This window comes from Urocampus carinirostris, chromosome 3 (assembly GCF_059441175.1).
Source record: "Urocampus carinirostris isolate Australia breed hairy pipefish chromosome 3, RoL_Ucar_1.0, whole genome shotgun sequence".
Lineage (NCBI taxonomy): Eukaryota > Metazoa > Chordata > Actinopteri > Syngnathiformes > Syngnathidae > Urocampus > Urocampus carinirostris.
The window spans coordinates 33890347-33914453 of NC_142351.1; the positions used below are offsets into that span (position 1 = coordinate 33890347).

Consider the following 24107-nt stretch of genomic DNA (forward strand, 5'->3'; position numbering starts at 1 on the left):
TACTATTACGATGTTGTAACACATATTTATGATAGATATCGCCAGATATCAAAAGTTTGGGTTGTTCTTAAAAAAAGGTCCAGAAGTCTTCACTCATAACATAATTTCTGCCTTTTTAATGGCCAAAATAACAAAAGAAATCCAAGCAACCTGTATGTTACTTCGTCAATAAAGAGTTAAACTAGAAGGCTTTCAATTTTGACCACTGGATTGCCTGTTCTGAATTTTCCCTTTGATTCTTGACAGGAAATTACTGTAGTTACTCATCTAAGTGGCCAATGGAGTAACTGCAGCTTTTAATAATGATTTCCAATAAACCTGATGAATCTGAAATTCTTCTTTTTTCCTCGTTTTTTTCCTGTTGTTTGATTGTTTTTACAGACAATTCTCACCACTACATACAGTTTTCTTTGGGTGGGCAGAGCGTTACCCAAACGCTCTTGTGTTAATATTTAGTTGGATGAGTGTGTGTGTGAATGGGTAAGTGTGAAGCACATAGTAAAGCGCTTTGGGAGGTCTTCGGTGACTTGAAAAGCACGCTATAAATGCAGACCATTTACTATTTGTCTCAAGGTCAAACAATTACCGTATTTACATGGTTTCAGTCTAAAAGGGCGATTGTAAATCACATGGACACGAAAACACGTTTATCACAATTGTCGGGTAACATGTATGGTCTTGTCCGGCGGAGTCAACACATATCGGGCATAACATAGTGAGGGTCATCAAAAAGTTATTTCAATCCACATGGAAGTTATCAAAGATCTTTGTTATTGATTCTTCAAAATTACAATCCTCAAATGATTCATAAAAACAATGGAAGCTTTTAACAAGTGGAACCACTAATGACAAAAATATTCACGTTTAATACAACGGTAAGGTTACTTATTAAGATCCTTTCACATAATGCAATGTCATATCAGGCGAGTCATTTATTTGGTGATGTGCTGAATCACAGGCGCTTTGAGGAACCAGCAAGTCAAATTTTCTTCCTGGAACATTACCACCTTCGATTTGTGACGCCTTCCTGACTGTCACGATAACGTTTCACGTTATCAGAAAGAGAAGGGCGGACCGCCAAATCTTTTTGTCATCCCATCAAATTAGTGAGAGAATATTGAGGGCAAATGCTATCAAAAAGGAATTGCAGGAACTTACACTATATAGTCACTCCTACTTTTCAATCAATCAAGAACCTTATTCATGACTATGTGCTCACATAGAAACCTTGGTTAAAAAGGTCAAGTAAAAATTGATTGTCTCTGCGAAACCTCTCTTAAGTTTGACACTAGTCTATAAAACTGTAGAATGTAAACACAACAGGAACTTTGTCCTAGAAACAATGTTCTGGTACATCAACATCTGAATATGGTTGGCGTTTACGAGCAATCGAATATGGAGTGTTCCGTTCACAGAATATTGCCATACGCCATCGTCTTATCTTTATAACTGTGCAATATAGTCACGGTTGTCATCAAAAAAACAATGTTAGCCTTCTATTTGCTAACAGCCGTCCAGACAAGGAAGGAAGGAATAAATAAATACAGTTGTCCCTCTACTTACAAATGTCTCTATATATAAAATTTTCAGGTTACAAAGTGTCTGAACTGTAAAATATTGCCTCTAGTTACAAAGGCGTTTCAGGATACAAATTCAAAACCGAAGTACAGCACGCACTGCCATTCGCCGCTCCAAGAGTTCAACTTGGCAATCCTGTGCATATGTGTGAATCCCGGCATGCTCTTTGTGTCCCCTTCCCGCACTGTAAACAATCTACTGTATGGTACCCCTACAAAGAGATATTATTCACAATGGACCCACACTTCTACTCTGTAGCATATCAATAACCTATATTATTTGTTGAAAATATCTCTGTGCTATTTGTATTGCAACATCCATTGCAGCCTGGTCATCCTGAAAGGGGGATTACCACATGTGTGGTCCCTTCTCAAAGTTTCTTCATTTTCCTCATGTTGAGGTTTTTCCTTGCCCTCATGTTGGTTTCAGATCAGGGGATGGTGTAATAATAGTCTGAAATAATAGTCTGTGCAGCCCTTTGAACTCTGTGATTAAGGGCTTTCCACATAAAAATGACTTGACTTGACTCATGGGCAGCATGGCGGCGCAGTGGTTAGCGCAAGTGCGGCACAGTTCTAGGGTCATGAGATCGAACCTCCTGTCTGGAGTTTGCATGTTCTCCTCGTGCTTGCCTTGGGTTTCCTCTGGGCATTCCGGTTTTCTCCCACATTCCAAAAACATGCATGTCAGGTTAATTGCCCGTTCCAAATTGTCCCTAGCTTTGAATGAGGGAGCAAATTGTCCATCTCTGTCTGCCCTGCGACTGGTAAGCAACCAGTTCAGGGTGTCCCCTGTCCACTAAATTAGTCAGTAGGTGGTACTTGGCGTGAAAGAGTTGCGTAATATGTTAGGGAACGATGACAAAAACGTTCTTGAAGTGCCTGAATGCACTCATTCTTTTGTACATTCTGTATTTTATTTTTAATGAAGAGGAGACAAGCACATCAAATGTGGGTGAAAATAGCACGATTCATAACGCCTGATCTCAGGAAGCTAAGCAGGCTCGGGCCTGATTGGTACTTAAATGGGAGACCGCCATGGAATACCAGGTGCTGTAAATGGGTCATTGGCGCACCTTCTGCTGCGACAGCACTGACTCTACCTCCCCGGTAAAGTTGGTAAAAAGTAATTTCCTTAAGGGGACCAAATAAATTAAATTTAAAAAAAAATCATATTTGATTTTAGTTCAGTTTTTTTTTAAATGGTGATGAAAAACAAAACTTTTAGGGAAAAAAAACAAATGTTCTGCCAGAAGAGGGTTTTGCAGGTGTGCCGTTTTCATGCATTCCACTTCCATACATATTAATGATTACATCTGAGAAGATATTGTAATAGATTGGATAACTGGAATCTATAGACTTTGAAATTGATTGATTGATCCTTACTTATAACCCGAACCAGACTTGACCTTGTCGCAGCATCCTGCACTAACAAAGACATGCATGAATGCAATACAGTTTTTCCCCGCTTTTGCGGAATGAATTATTTTTGTTTTTATTACAAAAAGAAAGTGTTCACAGATTCTTAAAAAGTGCAAAATGTATTTAAAAAATAAATATTTACAAACTTGGTTTATGCAAAAATAAAGAGTTAATCTAACTGAAATGTTTTAATCAGACACATTTAACAGAAGTTGCAAATAAACAAACTTAAATCTTTCTACACTATGTACTTTACATACTATACACAAACCAATTCATGTGGTTAGTCTAAACATGAAATTTTGTAATCTGTATGAAACTTAAAAGTGAAATAAAACTCACATCTTGTACTTTAAAGATTCCAGTATTTCAACACGAGAACATTAACGCTCATAAACTCACAAAACAAGATAGAAGACATTTCTGTTTGAGTAAACCGCTCAAGAAAAATTCACTTTGCAAAAAAAACGCTTATTGGTCCTTCTCATTTTAACTGCAGGAGCTTCATCTTGTGACCTGAAATAAGAAAACTGGAACACTTAGTAACCAACCAATTTTGAAATAACATCAGATATTGTGATGATGAATATGATCATAATAATAACTGTTGAAATTATCATTATAGTAATAACAAGAATTTCTGGAAAAATACTCACCAAGTCCTTTAAGAAACCTGTTTACGCCGCTTGGTTCCGGGTCATGAGAAGAGTCCAAATATTCAGCCACTCGCGTTTCAAACAACCCTGCAGAGGAGACAAACATTACGGATATTGGCAGTCTATGTGTATTGTTCCATTCATCCATCCATTTTCTTTACTGCTTATCCTCTCCTAGGTCGCTTAATGTTTTTTCTTTAGTAAAAAAAAATCTATGTTTGTAAAAATTTTAAACGAAGAATTTTTTAGCCTATTAAATGATTAAAGGTGGTGTCCGGAATTTGAAAAGGTTCTACTTGCTGACGCCATCCTCTGGCTGAAATCATCAATGCAGCCTCAGTAGAGGTGCTTGTGTGACATGTGCCACTACGTGCATTTCTTGGACACTCTCAAATAAAATCTTCTTTTTTTATCTTTTTCCGGTATGGGTTGGCTTTTGGACTTTACATGAAACAGTAAATTTTTTACTTTCACCATTTTCATGTTGCACTAACAAAAACCTGCGATGACGAGCATAAGGTCGCTTGCCAACAGTTTTTTAAACTTGATCTTTCTCAGAAAATAATTACAATCCTACCAGTTAGTGCAATTTGGGGCGGCAGGTGAGGAATTAAATGGTCATATTTATTCAGTGTTAAAGTTCACAATTTTGGGATTTTCTTTTTCAGATTGCCGAGTTTTCACATTATATTATCTTATTAATACAATTAGTATGTATCATATTATTGTGCTCAGCGTCGGCAGATGCACTAATTGTTGCATGACTTTTTTTCCATAAACTTGATTTAAAAGATGAGGTAAGACAATAAAATATGTTTTTCTAGAGTTTATACATTACTTGCTTTCTCTGCCATTCAAATGATGAATAAGATGGAAGTTCATTTATTTGTAAATCTGACTTGTGTTTTACCAGACCTGAACTTCACCACAAGTCGCCGAATCCTACTTAAAAATTTTCTATGGCGAATAGTTTTGAGTATTGTTTTCTAAATGTTATGGAAAATTATTCTCACAATAATATTAGCAAAGTTTTTGCCCAATGAGGCAAGATGCATATCCAGACAAAATTATGTTATTTCGAAGTCTGTGTGGTTGCACTGACGTCCATGATTCGTGGTTGGATCGGGAGCGAAACTAGCAACCGATGCTCAGCCAGTCATGAAAACTAGTTTGCGAACTAATCCCCACAAGTGAAAGAGGCAAGCCTGATCAAAGTATGGCATGATTGCCCCCAGTGGTTATAAAAATCCCTTGTTTTCAGGTTGGCTGACCGTTTCAGGTTTCCAAAGTTGGAGACCTTCGCAGGCTCAGAATGAATGATTTAGCTCACTTGGCAAATCTTAAGTTCATTTTTCTGAAATCGGTCCCATTATTTGACATCCCGGCTTTAAGCAACCGAGTGCTTAATTCTTTCTACTAATGTTTCCCTTCCTGCCCTTATGCTTGCCTCGTCCGGCGCCCTTGCGCAGTTCTCTGTCCTGGACGAAGCCTGCGAACATCTGCGATTCCATGAAAAGCTGCAAGAACTGGCGCACGCCGCGCGACGGGTGCGACTTGCGAAAGGCGTCGCGCTGAAGCTCCCTGCTGCCGTTGGCCGACTCCAGCATGTGGAGAGGATAGTGGCCCACCAGCTCCACGAAAAAGCGAACAAACGCCTCCGACACCAAGGAACACAGGTCCACCGACTGGCCTGTGGAGAAAAAAACTAGATTTTAAACAGCAGGCTGATTTTTACATGTGTTGAGAATGATCTGTGAGGGACAAGCTTGTATCAAACAGGGCTTGACTAACAGTTATCTTAACAATCGATGAATTGGTCGATTAATTTGTTCATTAATCAATGAATTGGGGAATACAAAAAAAACACTTTTAATTTAACATGTTGAGGTTTTGAGTTTTTCCTTGCCATTATGTTGATTACAGATCAGCATTTGGTGTAATTGTGGCCTGTGAATTCCTTTGAGACATTTTGTGATTAAGGGCTGTACAAATAAATGTGACTTGAGTTAAACAAAATATTCTATAATGTGAAACAACAACAAAATCCAATTGTTTGTCCAATAGCTTAACTGTAAGCAAAAATATATACAAGTGTGTGCTAAACACCTGCAAATAGGTAGGTTTTTTTGAGTAAAAGCAGTGTCTTTGAATCATTTTCTGGACTGAAGTGCTACTACTAGTTCGTCGCAGGATCAAGTAGACCCATTTGGAAAATCGTTGCGGCAATACTGAAGGTTGTGACCAGGTTTTAATGTGACTAATAAATACAACAAGTGATCATTACATTGCAATGTCATTCACACAAACCTTCAGATGCATCTCCATCCTCCTGCTTGAGAATTTCATCTCGCTCCTCCAGAATCTGCTGCAATGCTGCTTGCAGTTTGCTAGGTAGGATGCAGTCCTCATCTCCCAGCTGCAAACCAATCAAGTCAGGTCAAGTCAAGTCACATTTCTTCATCACAGAGAGCCACAAAGGCCACAATTACAGTGAAATACATTCGCATTTCACTTGTAGCGTATTTGACACAACAGAGAACCTTATTTCATTGGCCATTAAATAAATTCCTTCCAACATACCTGAGTAACAAAATCATCTGCACCTAAATCCACAATGAGTACCTGCAAAGACAGTCAGAGTAAGCATGACTTAGGCAACATTCACATTCACAAAGGAAAAGTTTTCAAAATCGTTTGATTAAAAAAGGGTCTGAAAAGTAATAAGAGAGCGGTGACCAACCTCCTCAATGGGTAGATCGAGAACTTGTGGTAGGCTAGGGGCCAGCACCCCAATGAGGAAAGGTGTGGGGGAGCAGCTGATGTCTAACATGCTAGTAGGAAGCACGGGCACGAATGTGTGCTGCCAAGTGAAGGGGTACAGCAGCGCCAGCGCTGCGTGGGCGCAACGGGACAGCACGCTGGCGGAGCGCACGACACAATCGGGATTCATTTTAGAGTGACGTGTAGATGTGGTCAAAAAAGGTTTGAAAACTATACATTTGTGTAGAGAGCACACCTGAGTTTTTCAGCAACAAAGATGACCCTCCGTTCAAGTAGAAGTGAAGCGAACACCTGCAGGAGTTTCTCCACGCAGAGATTTTGGAGCAGCGTGTCAAAGTCTACGTGCTCTAATCTGGAGTCCACCGGACGACACAGAGTCAGGACCTGCGATCAAAGTGGAACCTTAAATTCAAGTTGTTTTTCCTAAACTGTAACAAACCCTTGTATGTGTAAGATGCTCAATTTTACTAAGCTTGGGTTTTGATATAAAATCTCGTAAAAAAATGGGATTTCACTTCACAAATTAATGATTTATATTTTTACGTTTCAAATATATTAAAGGTGCCATCATCTCGTTGCATACAATGTTTCACAATGTTGATATTGATGATAATAAAGACTAATTAATATAAAGTTTTTTTTTTTTAATTGGGCAGCACGGTTAGCACACAGCCCCAGAGTGCGGAGGTCCAGGGCTCAAGTTCAGCTCCCCGTGCAGAGTTTGCATGTTGGGTTTCCTCCAGGCACTCCGGTTTCCTCCCACATTCTAAAAACAATAATTTGGCAGGTCCCTAGGTGTGAATGAGCAAGTGAGATATATGTCTCTGTATACTGCGACTGGCTGACAACCAGCTCAGGGTGTTCCCTGCACACTGCCTGAAGACGGCTGGGATTGGCTTCAGCACCCACTGCAACTGTGGTGAGAATAAGCGGTCCAGAAAATGGATGGATAGATATTATTGAACCCTGTATCAGTTATACAAATGTGTTAATGGGAAAAAACATTCTTTAAACTAAATATAATTATGTACAAAGAGTTGCTGCTCAAAATATTTGTGTTATTTTTGCCGAATGGGACTCTTATTAGGTAATTGTATTCCATATAAAAACATAACAACAATTAGAAACTTTGAAACCTCACAAAGTGAGAAATATTTTTTAAATAATATTTTTCTTTGAAATAGCAAAACAAACAGGCTTTTGAAATGTAGTTATCATCTAAAAAATGGAGAAGAAAAATGTAATAAAAAAATCAATTCACAGCTTTATAACTCTTTAGAACACATGTAAATGGTGTGTAAAGAAAAAAAAATCAATATTACTAAATAGATTTTACAATTTTAAATTCTGGTTACCTAAATTTTCCTGGCTTTGGGCCTAAAAAAAAATACATTTCGGTCGGGCCGTGGTTAGTGTTACAACAGAAAAGAGCAACGAGGCAATAATTTATATAAAGTAATAGACTCTACATTTAAAACTAACAAACACTCTTAATTGTCTTTTGCAGAATTTAAGGTTCACATTTGTTTTAACAGTTTTTTTTAAATAAATAACACATCCCCAGAAAAATAATGTCCTAATTATAAGTTAATTAATTAATTATAAGTATTCACAATGGCGACCTCTTGTGGCTGGTTTAGGATCATAAATCAGAATTGGCTAAAATATTTTAACAATATATCAAGCATGTTTGTGTCCGACCGATCTAAATTACAGTAAAGGAAATCCTACAGCACACTACATTTCAATAAAACAGAATCCAGCTTCGGACCGTGTCTGTCGCCTCGCATTGACAGCCTCACATCACTCAGACGGAAAGGAAGAAAACTGCTAATTAACACTTCCCCTCCTCTGGCTTACCTCATTCCCAGCGCCAGGCAAGAAACTCTTGACCGTGACTGTGCGGCCTGGTGCTGGAAACGGCGCTTCCATCACACTACGCATGAAAGGGTAAACTAATGCCGGGGAGATTTCTCGCCGCCGCTCCACCTCCTCCAAAATCTGTGTGAATACACATCCATGATAATGCAAATGCAAAAGAATGGGCGCTGCCCTTGAATTGTATCTTTCACGTTATTATTTGAATAAGACATGTCCAAAACTGCAGTGTGTTTGCTTTACCTTGGCAAACAGGTTGAAACAGCCCCACTTGCTGACGACACAATGGACCTCAGGGAGCCTTTTGCCCTTTCCGTGGGGCTTAAAGAACACAAACGTTTCAGATATCAGACACACCTATGACATCAATGCTTGATTGTCAACACTTCGACAGATACACAACATGAGACTTTACAGCAAACAAAGACAGTTTTGGAGGCATTTACAGCCACAGGGGGGAAAACAACTTAAACCCGGTCTACTGTATATAGATAGGAAACACACAAGTGCTCGGCAAACTTATGTAATTGTGAAAAGAAAACCCTCACATGCATACAATGGGCCAGGCCAAACAACACAAACAGCAAGGTCACGTTATTTCAAACCAAAAAGGACCGTGCCTGGAAGGAAGTGTTTTGAGGGCCCGTGGCAAGACTGGGAATTCTTCTCACTTTCATGAGGATTTTGGTCAACTATTCACACGCACGGGGCCTCCAGAGTTGAGGAAACGTTTGGCTGACTGCCATGTCATCTCAGTAACGTCATGCGAAAGTGACTCACCAGGATCTTACGGCAGTAACAGAAGAAGCGGCTGCCGTCTTCTCCGGTCAGGACGAAAGAAAAGGTCTCACTGGATAAACATATAAAAACATAGATTCAAATTTACTGAGATTCAATAATTTATTTTTTTCAACCGAATTAAAAAAAATGTCATATCATTTTATGCAGACTGAAACAAGTCTTAAACTCTTCAATACTCTCTAACAGTGTTGGGCATGTTACTTTAAAACTGAGTGTAATTGAGTTAGTAACTGCATTACTCTATAGACCAGTGAAAGTATTTCTGTTACTTTATAAATAAGTTGTTGTCTGTCAAAGAATTGGAAATTGTCTGAGTCAGTAGTTGTGTTAGAGAACCTTGTAATATTTATTGCACAACACCAGCAACAGATTTATCCTGCTCTTGATTTGCAACAAATATAACAGTGAGCAATATAATAAAATAACAAGCAGCAGTAAACAATATAGAGTAAGTTTATTCAATTGAATGGGAAAATGAAGGGGAAAAAAACAAAAGCAAAAATAGAATAACAAATGGAATAAAGAGATAAAAGAAAAAAGAATACACATGTTTAGTTAAACCCATTAACACTGAAAAACGCAGAAAATAGAATTACAATGTTTATAAATCTAAATCTTGCCCTACAATTGGCTGGCAACCAGTTCAGGGTGTCCCCATGCCCACTGCCCGAAGATAGGTGGGATGGGCCCAGCACCCCTACTGAGGATAAGCGGTGCAGATAATGGATGGTTGAATGGATGAATGGATAAATCTAAATGTACTTTTTGGACTTTTTTACAGGCTTGAGGCCTTGTTGCTGTCATGCACTTTCTGGACAAATTTCAATATCTAACTACTCCACCCAGGGGAGTAAAAGCCCACATTAAACCCCACCCCCACATTTGCATATTACCCTATTTTTATTACAGTGTGTATTTTATGTAGCACTATTTAAATACTCTATATCAACACGTTATATTGGGTATTCCTGTTTTCTATTTCTTTTATTTTATTATTTTATTTTTCAAAACAAGGATACTGCTGGAAACGTGAATTTCCCTACGGGGATGAATAAAGTATTTATCTATCTATTTGCTTTCTTTTATTGATGCTCACTGTGTTTTGTGTACTGTTACCCAATGCTTCAGGGATGCTGCTGGAAATGTGAATTTCCCTTCGGGGATGAACAAAGTATCTATCTATCTATCTATCTATCTATCTATCTAAATCTATTGCACCCTGGTCATCCAGGAAGGGGGATTGCCACTTGTGAGGCCCCTTCCAAAGGTTTTTTTTTTCCTTGTGCTGAGGTTTTGAGTTTTTCCCTGTCCGCATGTTGGTTTAAGATCAGGGGATGGTGTGATTGTAATCCTGTGCAGTCCTTTGTGACATCTTGTGATTAAGGGCTATACAAATAAATGTGACTTGACTACCAAAAAAAGATAAAATACAAAACAACTTTAACCTTTTTTTGTTACAATCAACAGATTTAAAGTCAACAAAGAATCTTAAAAATAATGCATATTGACCATTCATAAGAAAAAAAAGGCTCGGAGGGAACCAGCTATTGATTGGTAGGAAGTAGGCTCCCTTCGTTCACTTCCACGATCTCATAGAGACGTTTCGTTTGCGAACGACACAGGTTGGTTGCAGCTGCATTCACTGGTGCTTAGAGATATAGGGCTCACATTTTTGTGACACATTTGGCGCATTAGTTTGTACTACTGTATATTCTTAATCGCAATACAAATATATGGTCGTCTCTATTTTGAAAGGTGACATGGTCCAAAAAGACACGTAAAAAATCATGTAGCTGAAAATGGCTTCAAGTTTGCGAGGGCACCCGCTATTGGCGTTCTGCAGCAAAAATAACCCACCAATTTTGAACGGCAGTACCAGTAATGGGGTAATAACGTCAGAAACATAATTTAGTTAGATTACCCCGTTACTGAAAGAAATAATGCCGCAACGTATTCCCAACACTGCTCACTAATACTGTACCAATTTTCACTATCATTTAATTTTGAAAAAATGCTCAAAAAATACCTTTTTATCCGTATGTCAAATTGCCCAAAAATTGTCTGTATCATAGGAAATATTCGAGTAGTTTCCCAATCTGATTATAAAAGACCTACTTTGTGTAGAATAATCAATAAAATAAATCTTGATGGGAAGCCTCTGCATAATACCTGCCTTCAGTTTCAGATCATACAGTCGCAAGTCGGCTGATACCAGTATTGATCGATTATCGATCTGATTCTTTCAAATTTGGGCGAGTATCGGCCCATTACTAATATCAGGTATTAGTAAGTTATGGAAGCAGTCATGTTTCCATTTAAAAAAATGTTCTACTGGCAGATTGTTTTTCTTGTTTGTACCATTTGCTTGTATTATTTTTAATGTTTTTAAGCCAATTTCAGTCATAAAAGATAAGTGATTATTTTTATTATAAAACCAGAGAAATAATAAAATGTTAAAAATATATATATAATTTAGATTTTATTACAGAGTTCATATGATCAAAACAGAAGGCACTATTAACAAATATGTTCATTACTGTGACTGTACAATAAATGAAGCAGTAGCAGATTCCTCTGCATCACATTGCAGCGGAGAGTACTTGAGGATTTATTAAACCACTTGTGTATTAATCAAATGCCAACATTTGTAATAGCTAGTTTTAGTGTGTTTAAGTTCTCTCAGCAACTGTGTGACAGATTTACTTCTATTACAAGTATTATTTTATTTGGTTATGCATTAGGCTTTTGACAGCAAATATTATACTGATTACATTTAGCATGGGGCATATTTAATTTAATGTGTTTTATAAACATAAGGAAATGTAACAAAACAAAAAAGGGTTGGATTGTAGAGCAAAGTCCTCATAGGAGAATCAAGATGAATTGCGTCTGACCTTGGTGTGTGAGAAGAGGGTTTCCAGTCACGTATGTCTGGGAAGCAAAATTTAGGAATGACTTTTAGTTGATCTTCAGCTTCCTTGGACAGTCTGGATGACTTTTCAAACTGAAACAGATTAATTCATTTTGAAATTCAGTAGAAATCTACCTGATGGTTCTGATCTTAGCAGGACAAGATCGGATCGTCTATTTTTGTACAAATAATAACAAAAGAAAATCTGAATCTGAAGCTACCAACCATTTTTGGGAACTGCTGTGTAATTTCTGGTGTATAGGTGTTGGCTGAGGAGCCTTTCCTCAGAGACACCACCACAAAGATTTGGAAGAGTTGCTGCTCCTGCGCTTGGATCAGGTCCTTCTCAAGGGTGCGGTATCCCGGCCTACGCTTCAGTGTCGACAGCTTGTAAACGGATCTCCTTAGACCTGTTGACACCACACACTGATATTCTTGTTTTTGCAAATAATTTGAGCAGTTGGGTCCAAAGATAGCTGACTGTGAGGGAATTTTAAGAAACACTATGCATATATAGTTATTCTGTGCTCACTCCATAAGTTAAACACCACAAAAAGTCACACTTTTTTATTAATCGAATGAATGGAAAATGAATAGAAATTATAGTCGAGACTTGAGGCATTGAAAATATTAAAAATAAAGATTTCTATTTTTAAAACTGTCATCCTTCAAACTTTGCTTTCGTCAAAAACTATAATTTTGCAAGCAACCCCAAAGTGTATACATTTTATTACTTCACATTGTACTAAAATAGTTCTTAAAATAGGAATATACTACTTAAAATATGGAACACGATACTTTTTCTTTAATACTTTAATCCTGTTTTACTGCATTTTTACTCAATTTGAAATTCTAATTTGTCTAATTTGTAGGGGGGGGCATTTTTTTAACTCTCTTTCCAAATGAAGCCGTACTGCTGCCAATTGTAACTTCATCTGTGGTTTGAATGGATAATATGGAATCGTAAAGTATACTTTTGAGTGACACACCTCTGCCATTGTCGTCGGGGTCGCTCTCAGTCCCACTGGTCTCCCCTGGTCAGTTGGGAAAAAAAAAAAACCAAAAAAAAATGTAGAGATTAGCGACAGCAAGCTTTGTCCAAAAACCTCACACGAAGCGTCCTCACTTGGACAAAGCTCCTCAGTTCTATAGATGGCTTACAATGTTTTAGAATAACCAAAGAAGTTCTCACCTCTCACAGAAAGTCCTTGGTTTTTCACTCGTTTTCGCCCTCGTTTGTCATCAAATATCGTCTCTATCTTACTGATGTACTGTTAGATAGGGAAAAACACAAAAATGTTATTAAATATCATGAGTTTGTGCATGATTTGCTAAGAAAAGCTTAGCACTTTGTCGAAAAAAAATTGAAAATTTTGGACCCAACACAACAAAGGTAAATAATTCAAATTCTTATTCTACAGAATATGTTAAGGCGAACAACCTGTCTCGAGCCAGCTTGTCGCTTGAAAGTTATTTCAAGCGACATGAGTCATTTCAGGTGCCCCATTATTATGGAACATTTGAAGTAGTTGTTCAGAAAAGCAACATTAGACTTAACTTTGTTTTCTTGACTGTAACCTAGCATTACAACTCACCAATTTTAAAGGTAAAACTCCGTATGACCATTATTCGATAGAGTGGTTTAGAGGGTTTTAGCATACATTAATTATAAAAAGATTTTACTGTACCTTATTGTTAAAGACGGTATCTGACAAGTGGCTTTCAACTGCCATGGCTCATGTGCTCTGTGTTAATTCGCATAAATGGCTTTTAGGTTGCTCTACTCTTATATCCTCAGTTTAGTGTCTCCTACTTCCTTTTAGTAGCAACACAGCCTCCATTTATATTCTGCTCCTTCAACAAATTACGTCACTTGCTCGACCACATTGCAGCAGAACAACTGTGTTCGTCATTGGCTGACAAAGTAAAGCCATTTATTACCTGTGGTGTCTTGTGAATTTTGTGAACGCTTATGCGTCGGGGGGTTGCACACTTGGGCGCATCGACAGTAGTGGATCTTAGTAGTGGCATTGTCCTCCTCTCCACTTTGCAGGTGTTTCCATTAAATGTCTGGGGTTTTGTGTGGAGCTGTAAAACAGTTTGTACAATGTTCATGTCTTGAATCTGCAGATGACTAATACTATACAGTGAAACAGAGGGGGGGGGTGGAGACCAAATCCTTCCGCCAACTTCATAAATATTAGACTAAAAGACACCAGAAGGTGGTGTAATTCTTTTTTAATAGTGTCCCGGCAAGCTTTTAAAGCAATGGAGGAAACCCTAAGGGATAGGTTCCAAAACAAATCTATGAAAATGTGTATTAATTGTACCTTTGTACCATAAGGCCTGGCGATAGGAAGACACCTCGTTGGTGATCTGACATCCTCATACGGGTTTTCTCTGGTCACCTCACCTGAAGAGAAACCAAGGAGTGGGTGAAAGTGTAAACAGTTGCATGAAATGCTATAAACCCAAATGAATGTGTTATTGGTTATGTGTAAAATACAAAGCTGTAATTGCAAGGAATAATCAGATGTCAGTCTGCATGCTGAGAGAAGGTTCAAGTATAAATAATTGGTTTGGCACTGTATGTGTATAGTACAGATTATCTTTAGTTCCTGTATTGTGCATTGCAAATATTTCTGTGGTGGATAACTCTGAATTCAATCCACAAAATCCTTATCGCAAAAGGGAAACACTCAAGCTCAACTTACAAATGATGTCTTCATAAATATTATCATCCGAATACGCATGATGAAGGCCGCATTGCCGAGCTTGGCTTCTGAGTGTGACTTGCTTCACCGTGGGACGCAGCGCGTCTTCATACTCGAATGACCTCCTGTGAAAAAATGGGATGGAAGTGTAGTTAAAAAAAATACTTAAAATTGTTACCAAAATTGCATTTTCCACTCAATGTTCATTACAGTGAGACTTAGATAATATTATCGAATACAAAATCATAAACCATCCAGGTAAACCCAGCCAACACATTTATCGTATCTAGAGCTTAAGGAATAACTATGGCAGAAAGAATATATTACTGTTTATGATCAAACAAGAGTTAAAAGAATAAAACAAGAATGAAGTAATACAAAAATGCAACCTGATCTTTAATTCCATTTTCTTTTATTATGATGTTTCCACTTTTTACATTTTGTAATACCTGGTGAACTAACCATAGACATCTTGAGAAAGATTTGCAACAAGATCTGGCCAACATGACAGTCGCCTTTTGCATGAACAAAATCACTATTAATAATGCTACCAATGAAAGAAATGAAACTTCCAATTACAGAACCATCAGTCTCATTATTCATGCAAAGTCATAAAGTAAAGTTATGCTAAAGGTCCTACTGAACAGACTGAAAGGACAGGCTGAAAACATCCAAGCTGAAGAACAGACAGGTTTCAGGGAGAGAAGGAGCACCACAGAACAGATTTTAAATCAGTGCATCCTATCCAAGAAAGTTCAACAACACCAGAGAAACCTCTATCGTATCTTTGTAGATTTCAAGAACGCAGTTGACAGAGTATGGCAAGCCAGTTTATGGGCCACCATGCGGAAGTACAACATGGGTAAGAAACTAGTTCAGAACATTGAACAGTTGTATGGGAAATCATGGCCAGGATAGCTTTAGCCATTGCTGCTTTTGCCAGACTTAAACCTTCCTGGACGGACAGGAACATAGCAGTGAAATCAAAGATCAGACTCATGCAAGCTCTGGTTACTTCCCTTTTACTCTATGCTTGCTAGACATGACTCTTAAAGCAAAACAGGCCATGGAGATGCAATGCTTTAGAAAACGTTTAGGCTCCATAGCCCATGTGACACAAAACGGTGCGCAACACCATCAAGACCGCACATTTGACCCTACAAAGAACTGTTGTCAACTGTGCGCAAAAACTTCAGTGGTATGGTCACTTCACAAGATTCTCAGAACTGGCCAAGAGAATTCTCCTGGGCATAGTCCAAGGGGGCAGGAGGAGAGGTCGACCAAAAAAAAAACTGTGCTGACAACTTTAGGGACTGGACTGGTGCCACCTTTGCCACGACCCAGAAACAGAACAGGAACCATCAACAGTGGAGAAAGCTGTCCAGAGTTGCGTCCTCATTGATGCCCCGATGACCCAGGTTGCTAATGGATCGATGAATACATCTAGTGCATTTCATGTGTATTTACAATACACTTGTTGTTTTAGTCTATTTTCTGACTTTGGAGGCATTTTGTAACTATTGATTCGAAATTAGTTGGGTACAAAGTGCTACAAAAGATAGCTCTGTACAATAAGGTATAAATAAAGTTTACTTCTTGAATCATTATGGCTACAGCTTGAAAATAATTGGGAAGCTACATCCATTTAAATTATGGTTAGCATGACATTTGCAAGATATAACAACTATATACGTATGTTGAACTGTGTTACATAGATAATGACATCATTTATAGTCAAGTAATTTTCCGCAGTCAAGTCATAATCAACAGTGTTTATACTGTGAAGAGGATATCTGATTTAGAGGAGGATATAATTCTCAACAATCTGATAGTCAACAATAGTTCTGTCATACAATTTTATGGGCATGGCTGTTTCTAGATGTTTTGAGCTTGATGTCATATTTGCCAACAAGTCTAAACTTGTCATTGTGTACGCTCCATCAATAGTTACATAAGGACTAACAGCAACCGCTCAATCAAGAAAATGACTAATAATCCATTGAAGTTTGGTTTTGATTATAACAGCACAATGCGAGCAGATGGCGTGTTTCAAGCAAGCCTTGAAACATCAACAATGTAATCTAGTATTGACTCCAAAAAAAGATTAGTTGAAAAAAAAAAAACCTTGATTGATAATATCCCAGGAAAGTATCTGCCTTACGCGGTATTACAGTGGAAACGTAACATATAATCCCTCCAAATAAATAGCATATCAACCTACCTGTTATTCTTATGCCTTGAAAGTCCGTTGGTCATGACAATGGGGCATGGAGGTGGTGGGAAGGTTGGCGGGGGGGCTACCCTGCGAGCCCTCCCATTTGGCCTGCTGTTCCACACTATTAAATCCTTTTCAGCTGCCCGATACTTGAATGTCCGCAGTGGTTTAGGGGGAGCTTCACCAAAAGAAGTTCTGCCTTTCTCCCAAAGAGATCGGTCTCCTTCAAGATTCCGCCAAAAACCTCGAGAAGTATAAAAATTCCCAGCAGGAATATTGTCTTCGTTGTCCTCTACTAACTGCGTCAGATGTTCTGTCATCAAACAGCCTGATTTGAGCTCCCCATTGACTGGAATTTTGTCCGTGTTGTATTCCATTAAAGACGTCCGTTTGGTTTCTGGTCTAGAAGTTAATTTTTTTGTGCAACTTTTGTCTGACAGCATCGAAGACTTTCTACCAGTCGTGAAGTTCCCTAACTGTGTCTCCCGAAAATCTAGTGCAGAACTCTGAGCTTTGGGAAGCTCTTTAGGATGAATCATCTTTTTGGAGCACCCATTGCTAAGGACCCCCTCAGGGGCCATTGGGGCGACGATCGTTTTTGACGCATCCTGGCTGCGACCTTCCCATTCGGAGATCCTCTCCCTGATGTTACGCACCTGCTCAGGAGACTGCCGGCCCTGACATCCTACAGCAGCTCTCTTCTGCAGAAGATCAATGTTGGCAGCCCCTCGTCTGCCCTGTGTCACACCCACAACCAGCATCTTTAGAGTGGTGAAAAGTCAACTAGCCTCCGGCTCTCCATCGGAGTGCGCAAAAAGCAAGTTTTAATGTGCTTGTTCTTATGTTTGTCGCCGCATCCTGTTTGTAAACCTAGAACACAAAAACAACAAGCCTTTATCACTGATGGGTGAGTTAGAAAGGGGGTAGTACAGACAGACCACTGTCAATGCTTCTTTCAAAAAATACAACCAGTAAGAATAAGGAAATTGACAAAAACGGGGTTAATGGGTAATGTCTTGAGCTGAGCCCACCCCCAAGTCATCAGCAGGATTCTTATTCATTAATGTCATATTCTGCATTCTTAGTGACACAAAGAATTATTTCCTTTGATTCAATTTAATCAGTGCTTGATTTAATATGTAGTGGCTTCAAATTATTTATTGTAATTCATAGGTGTTTTGAAGTACTTTACTAAAAACAAGTTGCAAATGCAGTTTAAAAATAATTCACAGATAGGGTGACGGAGGGAAACATTTTGAGCACACAAAGAAAAGTATGGCGGTATCCATCTTGCAAGTCCCCAGTGCTGGGATCTTATTTATTTACCACTAATATACATAAACAGAATTTGAATAGAATGAAAACAACTTAATTTGGTCAGATTGGCCTACAGAATTATTTTAGCAAGAACAGTGTAATCTAATCATAGTTTAAAAGCCTGTCGAGAGGGATATGAGGCAAATGTTTTTTTAATGTTATAGAATTGTGTAAACCGAGTAAGCTTAAACAGGAAGAGACTACATTGATATGTTGCGTATGCCCCCACTGAAGTAAAAAGGGCATACTGATGGATGGATGTTATGATTAGGAACATTAGTTAAGCAAGAAAATCTGATATGACTCTTGCTCAGGGCTCAGCGATGACATCAATGATAAGATCAGTTTTCTATAGAAAAGTCATCAAGAGGTTTTAGGGGGCTTTATGCGCCTCTTCCTTTTTTCTAGATAATAAGAAAGCTAGGTCAAATAAAGGCTGTGAAATTGAGAATATAAAATGTTTATTTACATCTGTCTGGCAATTGACTGGCAACCGTACAAGTGCATTCTCTCCATTGGCCAAGGTCAGCTGGAATAGTCCCAATGCACATGATCCATTTATTCACGCTTTACTTACAGTGTGCAGCACTGCCTTTTAAACATACACAGTATACAAACAAGTGAACTTGACTATTTTGTTGTCATCCAACGGCATAAATTGAAATGATCTTCTCAGTGGTATTCTTCAGTTGTCTCTATTACATTTGACTGCAATAAATATGACATCAGATTTTCAACAAAATAGCGCCAGAATTAACAGACAAGCCATACTGTACGACCAACACATTTTATACCATTAACACTATGCCCTAAAAAATAAAGAACGCAACAGTAAAGGTTCCATTTATGATTAGCATACAGGTAGGATCAAAAAAATACATCATATATATATATATATATATATATATATATATATATATATATATATATATATATATATATATAATTGTTTCAGTTTGTTATAACACTCAATACTCATCATTAGATAAATGTTGCTTGGAGGCAACGGGCACTCTGACAATAAATTATAAAGTCTATCTATCAAGGTAAAACTTTGGAAGCTCCCAATTATTGTGTTTGCACTGAACCTGTAATTTTGATTTGTAGAGGGAAAACTTTTTAATGTTTAAAATCAAACAGGAATTTAAAACTTGTTTTCAGGTTTCTTGGCCATTTATCTGTGCCACTCTTTTGTACAGTGATTACTGGCTACAAATACCAAATATTTAAAGGTACTCGAGCAAACATTACATATTTCTCTTATGTTACACACACACAGGAGATGGTAATCCCTATTTTAAAGATGCATGTGAAGCAACCAAAGAACAATTATCTCAGCTCTGGGGCTCAAAACACAATGTCAGTAAGACTATACAAAATATTTTTTTGGTCTTCGCAAACACTCAATGAAGGGAAATTGTAATAATGACCATTCCTCACTCTTGATAAATATATTCGTTAGCAGCATTTGACCTAACTGGACATCAATGTAGTCAGTGTTAGCTTGGAATAAGGCGGGGTCTTGTCAAATTCCACAACACAGCTCACGGAATCTTCATAATGATATGTGCCAAATTCCTTTGGTGCTATAATGAAGGAATTTAGGGAATACACTTAACCAGAACCATTCTGTCAGTCAAGTGTCGCCTTTGTTTTGGCCTGACCTCAATCGAATGTGTGCTTGGACTGGAATGCGCTTCAAGTGGCGTGCAATGACAATGCGTCCCTCAAACTGGCCCACTTGGATGGATTATTTGCACATTTTCACAGGAAGGTCTAAATTGTGTTTGCTGTGCTAAAAGAAGACACATCAGGAGAATAGCCATGATTGTGGTGCAAAAGTTTTAAAATATTATTGATATGTGTTGGGATGAGATGCCCTTGGATGATGTAATGGAAATAAAAAGATAAACACTTTTAAAAAGGTGAAAAATAAGAGAATTGTTCTCCAACGAATTAAAATGAATGATGTTGTTTCTCTCAAAGACTGACATTTTCCCAGAACCTGTAACTTACTGTGTGTACCATATTGTTAGGTAATTGTCCATGCAGTTAGTTATGGACCTACTGTGATTATCACTGTGTAGGAAATCTGCAGAACTCCAAACATTTGCATTGGGACTGCCTCTAAAAATGTTCTTGGAACTGATTTTCTCTGGCTGAACAGCTGAAAGTGAGTGTCACATTGCCAAGAGTGCAAATGAGGAGCGTGGAGCACCCCACCATTAGACTGTGGAGCTGTACACGCTGATTAATCACACTTCACCATTCAGAAGACTGCGGGCTGGTTTTCCCAGCATTGGTCTCTGGACATTCTGAACAACAGTGGGCTTCCAGGCTCAAGATGCATATTTATGCCGCAAGATTCACATTATAGACAAAAGCTAAGCTTGATTGAGCTTGGTCTGAAATAAGAAACGTGACAAAATTATTTATAATTAATAAAAGGGTACTTTCTCACTTTTGTAGTTTTGCTAATCGAGCTTGGATCAAGAAAATTGTCCTGTAAAATGTTTTATTTGATCCGATCCAAAAAAATGTCACACTTATAGCCGAAGTAACACAAAAGTGATAACATTTTAGCAACAACCATGGCTGTACTAAGTGTTTTGCTGCCAAACTATTTAAAATTTGTACATTTTCATTCAAATGACACCAGCCTTTATGAGCAAGGGTAAAAAATAGTCTTGCATATTTTTACCCTTGAAATCCATTTGCTAGGCTTTTGAATTGAGCTAAGCATAGTTTTTAAATTAAGAAATTAGGACGATCATTCTTGTTTTGTATGTTGATTACAAGGGACAGTAATGCCAAGTCACATACAAAATGCACCTCTACCTTGAGGGGAGTGTATATGTATAGTACAAACAAAGGACTGATGGTATGTGTTTTAGGTAGCAAAAAGTGTATGTCTTTCTTTTAAGAATTTGACAAAGTTCATGAAGAAATGTCGAGCCTTGCAAATTATTCTGCCACACTGTGCACAGAGAAAAGTGAGCCATGTTAAAGCAGATTTTAACTAGTAAAGATAGAGAATGTGATGTTTGAATATTTTCTTTTTTTTCTTCGTTATCTTTTGTCCCTTAAAAGAATGTTGTTTTTTGTGTGGTAAAGAAGAAATGTATCCCTATAAAAAACCAAAACAAATCAGTCACACTTGCCTGAGTTATTATTTTCAACAGAAAATCCTTGTGGGTGTGGTAAAGGTCGTGACGTGACAAAGTAGCCAATCGAAAATGCATGCTAACTAATGAATGCGGAAGTGGCGGTAAATTAAAAAAAAAACGTGTCTTAACCAATATAGTTTTTTTGTGTCGAGTGGGTTGCCAAAAAGGATTTTCCAAAGCAAGTCTTGTCTTGTCAACCTGGTCGTCTCACAATGATCACCTCCCTTTGGTGTTGTTGCAAAATTTGCTGCAAATATGGCCCTTGAGTGTCTTAAACTTCTGATCTTACATCTTTAATTATCCTGCAATATTCATTCCTTACAGAAATTTTGTTGTTTTGAGATCAACATACAATACAAAAAATAAATAAAAAAACATTGATTTGATGATGCTGTTAAAGATACACAATTTAGTAATCATGCGCCTTTGAAATGGAACACCACCCACTTGCGTTTTTTTCCACGAGACCAGAATTTGTGCGTAAAATGGTTTCCTGTTGGGCAGCAATCATTTGTTGTTGTACTATGGTTAGATATTTGAGAATCAGTACTATTGTATTTCTTCACAGGCACAACTAAAAAAACACAAAAACATGGACTTAGGTAATAAACAGATGTTTTGGTTGAGACCTACAGCTAAAAACTTTTTTTTTCCTTTTAAAGTAACAATGTGTATTGTTGGCCACCTCTTAGAGGTAAAAAAAACAAGATATTTATTAAAAAACTATATTTAAATAATAAACAAAAATCCATGTACTATCATGTAGAGGTGCACTTTCTTAAAATATACATAGGTTGCGAAATGTATTTTACATAACACAAGCCTCACCAAGAAAAGGCTGTTATAATTCTTCACAATCATGCTGCTACGGGAACCACAAAAAAAATAAAAATAAAAAAATAACCGTGCCAAAGACGGAACATAAAAAACTAGATAAAAAAATATTTGGTTTGGTCACTGAGTCTCCATAGTTTTTATCATTCCTTGTTCATTTTAGCACTCGTTTTTCTGTTGCACTACACAGTAGTGACATCTAATGGTCAAATAATACAAACTGCCCCTTTAAAAACAGCCCTTCGGGGTGAATTTTGTGCTTATACAACAAAACACAACACAGTTCTTGATAAAGACTTAAAATATTGTAAGGGCACGTAGTAGGTAAATTGCATTTTGAATCAAAATCGGTGCAAACATCCATTAGATTCCGAAAAAAATGCAACAAATTACAAGCATTAGACTAGAACGGCAAATTCATTGTCGACTCACATATTCATAAGGAGTAAATAATACTTTAATGGACTTATTCAGAAATGAAATATTCATCGTGACTTACCGTTTAGCTGGAGGACTGAACTCATCTTCCTCTTCAGCGATAACATGTTGGAGATAACATGTCTTTGATTGAGTCTCCGTCGTTCAATGAAGTTTTGCGACGCGTAAACTTGGATTTGATGGTGCTCAAAGTTAAACTTGAAACGTTTTGGTCAAAGCGTGTTACTTATAACAGTGCAGTTCAACAACAACAAAGAAAGTGGAGCAAAAAGAGAGAGAGGGGTGTAGAGTTTTACATCTAGCTCTCGCCTCCTAGTGCAGACGGTTAACATTGTTTAAGGTACTATATTGATCAGATCCGGTTGTGTCCTACAAAATAAATACTATTAATAAACATTGCCGATCAGATGTGAGTAAATCTGTAAGTAACTGCTCATACATAAGGTATACTAACTACATTAACATAAATATCCACAGCTTATTTTTGAGCATGTTAACGCTTGTGGCTATCCGTAGGTGTGCACAAATAGTACAACATTCTAACACTCCTAGTTTTACGTGTACTTTCTCTAACTTGACAAAATGAAATGACAAAGTTGAGCCACGTCTTTTGTTGACGTCATAGTTTTTAACTTTCTAAAGATGTCAATGGCAGCTACAATTGAATTGTGTGCATTTAGCGCAAACTAGTGACAAAAACCCTATTTCTTTAAAGGAACAGTGTCTAATATTTTGTAGCTTTTAGCGAACAAAAAACTTTTATTTAATGAAAAATAGCAAACAAAAAAAAGTATTTGAATCTGGGGCAAAATACATAAGCTATTTTACTAATGATTTTTTTATAAAAAAAAAAAAAAATCATAGGTCGAATAATTTGTATTTCTTTTACACAGTGGAATTCCCGCTTAGGTCGCCGCCATGTACCGGTATTTGTATCCATGCCGCTGGCCTTCGCATGCACCAGACAACACACTGCCCTCTGGTGGTCAAATATTACTCACTGTAGCAATACTGATTTGATTGAAGCAAACATACGATTTATCATGCAATTTTTAAAAATACTCCTCTGGTCATTTTGAGTATCCGTAGTTTGTATCTTCCTTGTGCATTTTAGCACTGATTTTTTTTTAAAAAAAAGTGTGACATCTAGTGGTAAAATGGTAGGCCTGGACACTGGACCTTTATAGTTTATTCAGTATGGTGATGGATCCCTTAAACACTATGGTTATAGGGGCACCATTTTCTGTGGTGTCTTGGGATAGTACAACCTGGTGGCACCCATTCCTCTCCAGGCCAACAAACTAGGCAAATGTGCTAACGGGGCGGCATTAGCTCAGGAGGTAGAGCGCTCGTCTTGGGATCAAGAGGTCGATTCTCCGTGTTATATGTCGAAGTG

The 24107-nt window shown here is 37.7% G+C and overlaps 1 protein-coding gene across 1 annotated transcript; it reads right to left on the reverse strand.

Annotated features, from left to right (window-relative positions):
- Nucleotides 1–3172: 3172 nt before the first annotated feature.
- On the reverse strand, nt 3173–23026 carry dennd2c (DENN/MADD domain containing 2C). The gene is made up of 19 exons (XM_088331559.1): nt 22773–23026; nt 16962–17825; nt 14741–14865; nt 14357–14439; nt 13968–14114; nt 13219–13297; nt 13016–13060; nt 12252–12436; nt 12010–12119; nt 9095–9164; nt 8558–8635; nt 8297–8437; nt 6672–6820; nt 6396–6573; nt 6236–6277; nt 5963–6071; nt 5103–5345; nt 3656–3742; nt 3173–3515 (listed from the first exon to the last, which is right to left on the reverse strand). Exons 2-19 carry the CDS (start codon nt 17714–17716, stop codon nt 3484–3486), a joined length of 2658 nt encoding a protein of 885 aa, XP_088187685.1. The 5' UTR covers nt 17717–17825; nt 22773–23026; the 3' UTR covers nt 3173–3483.
- Nucleotides 23027–24107: the final 1081 nt, after the last annotated feature.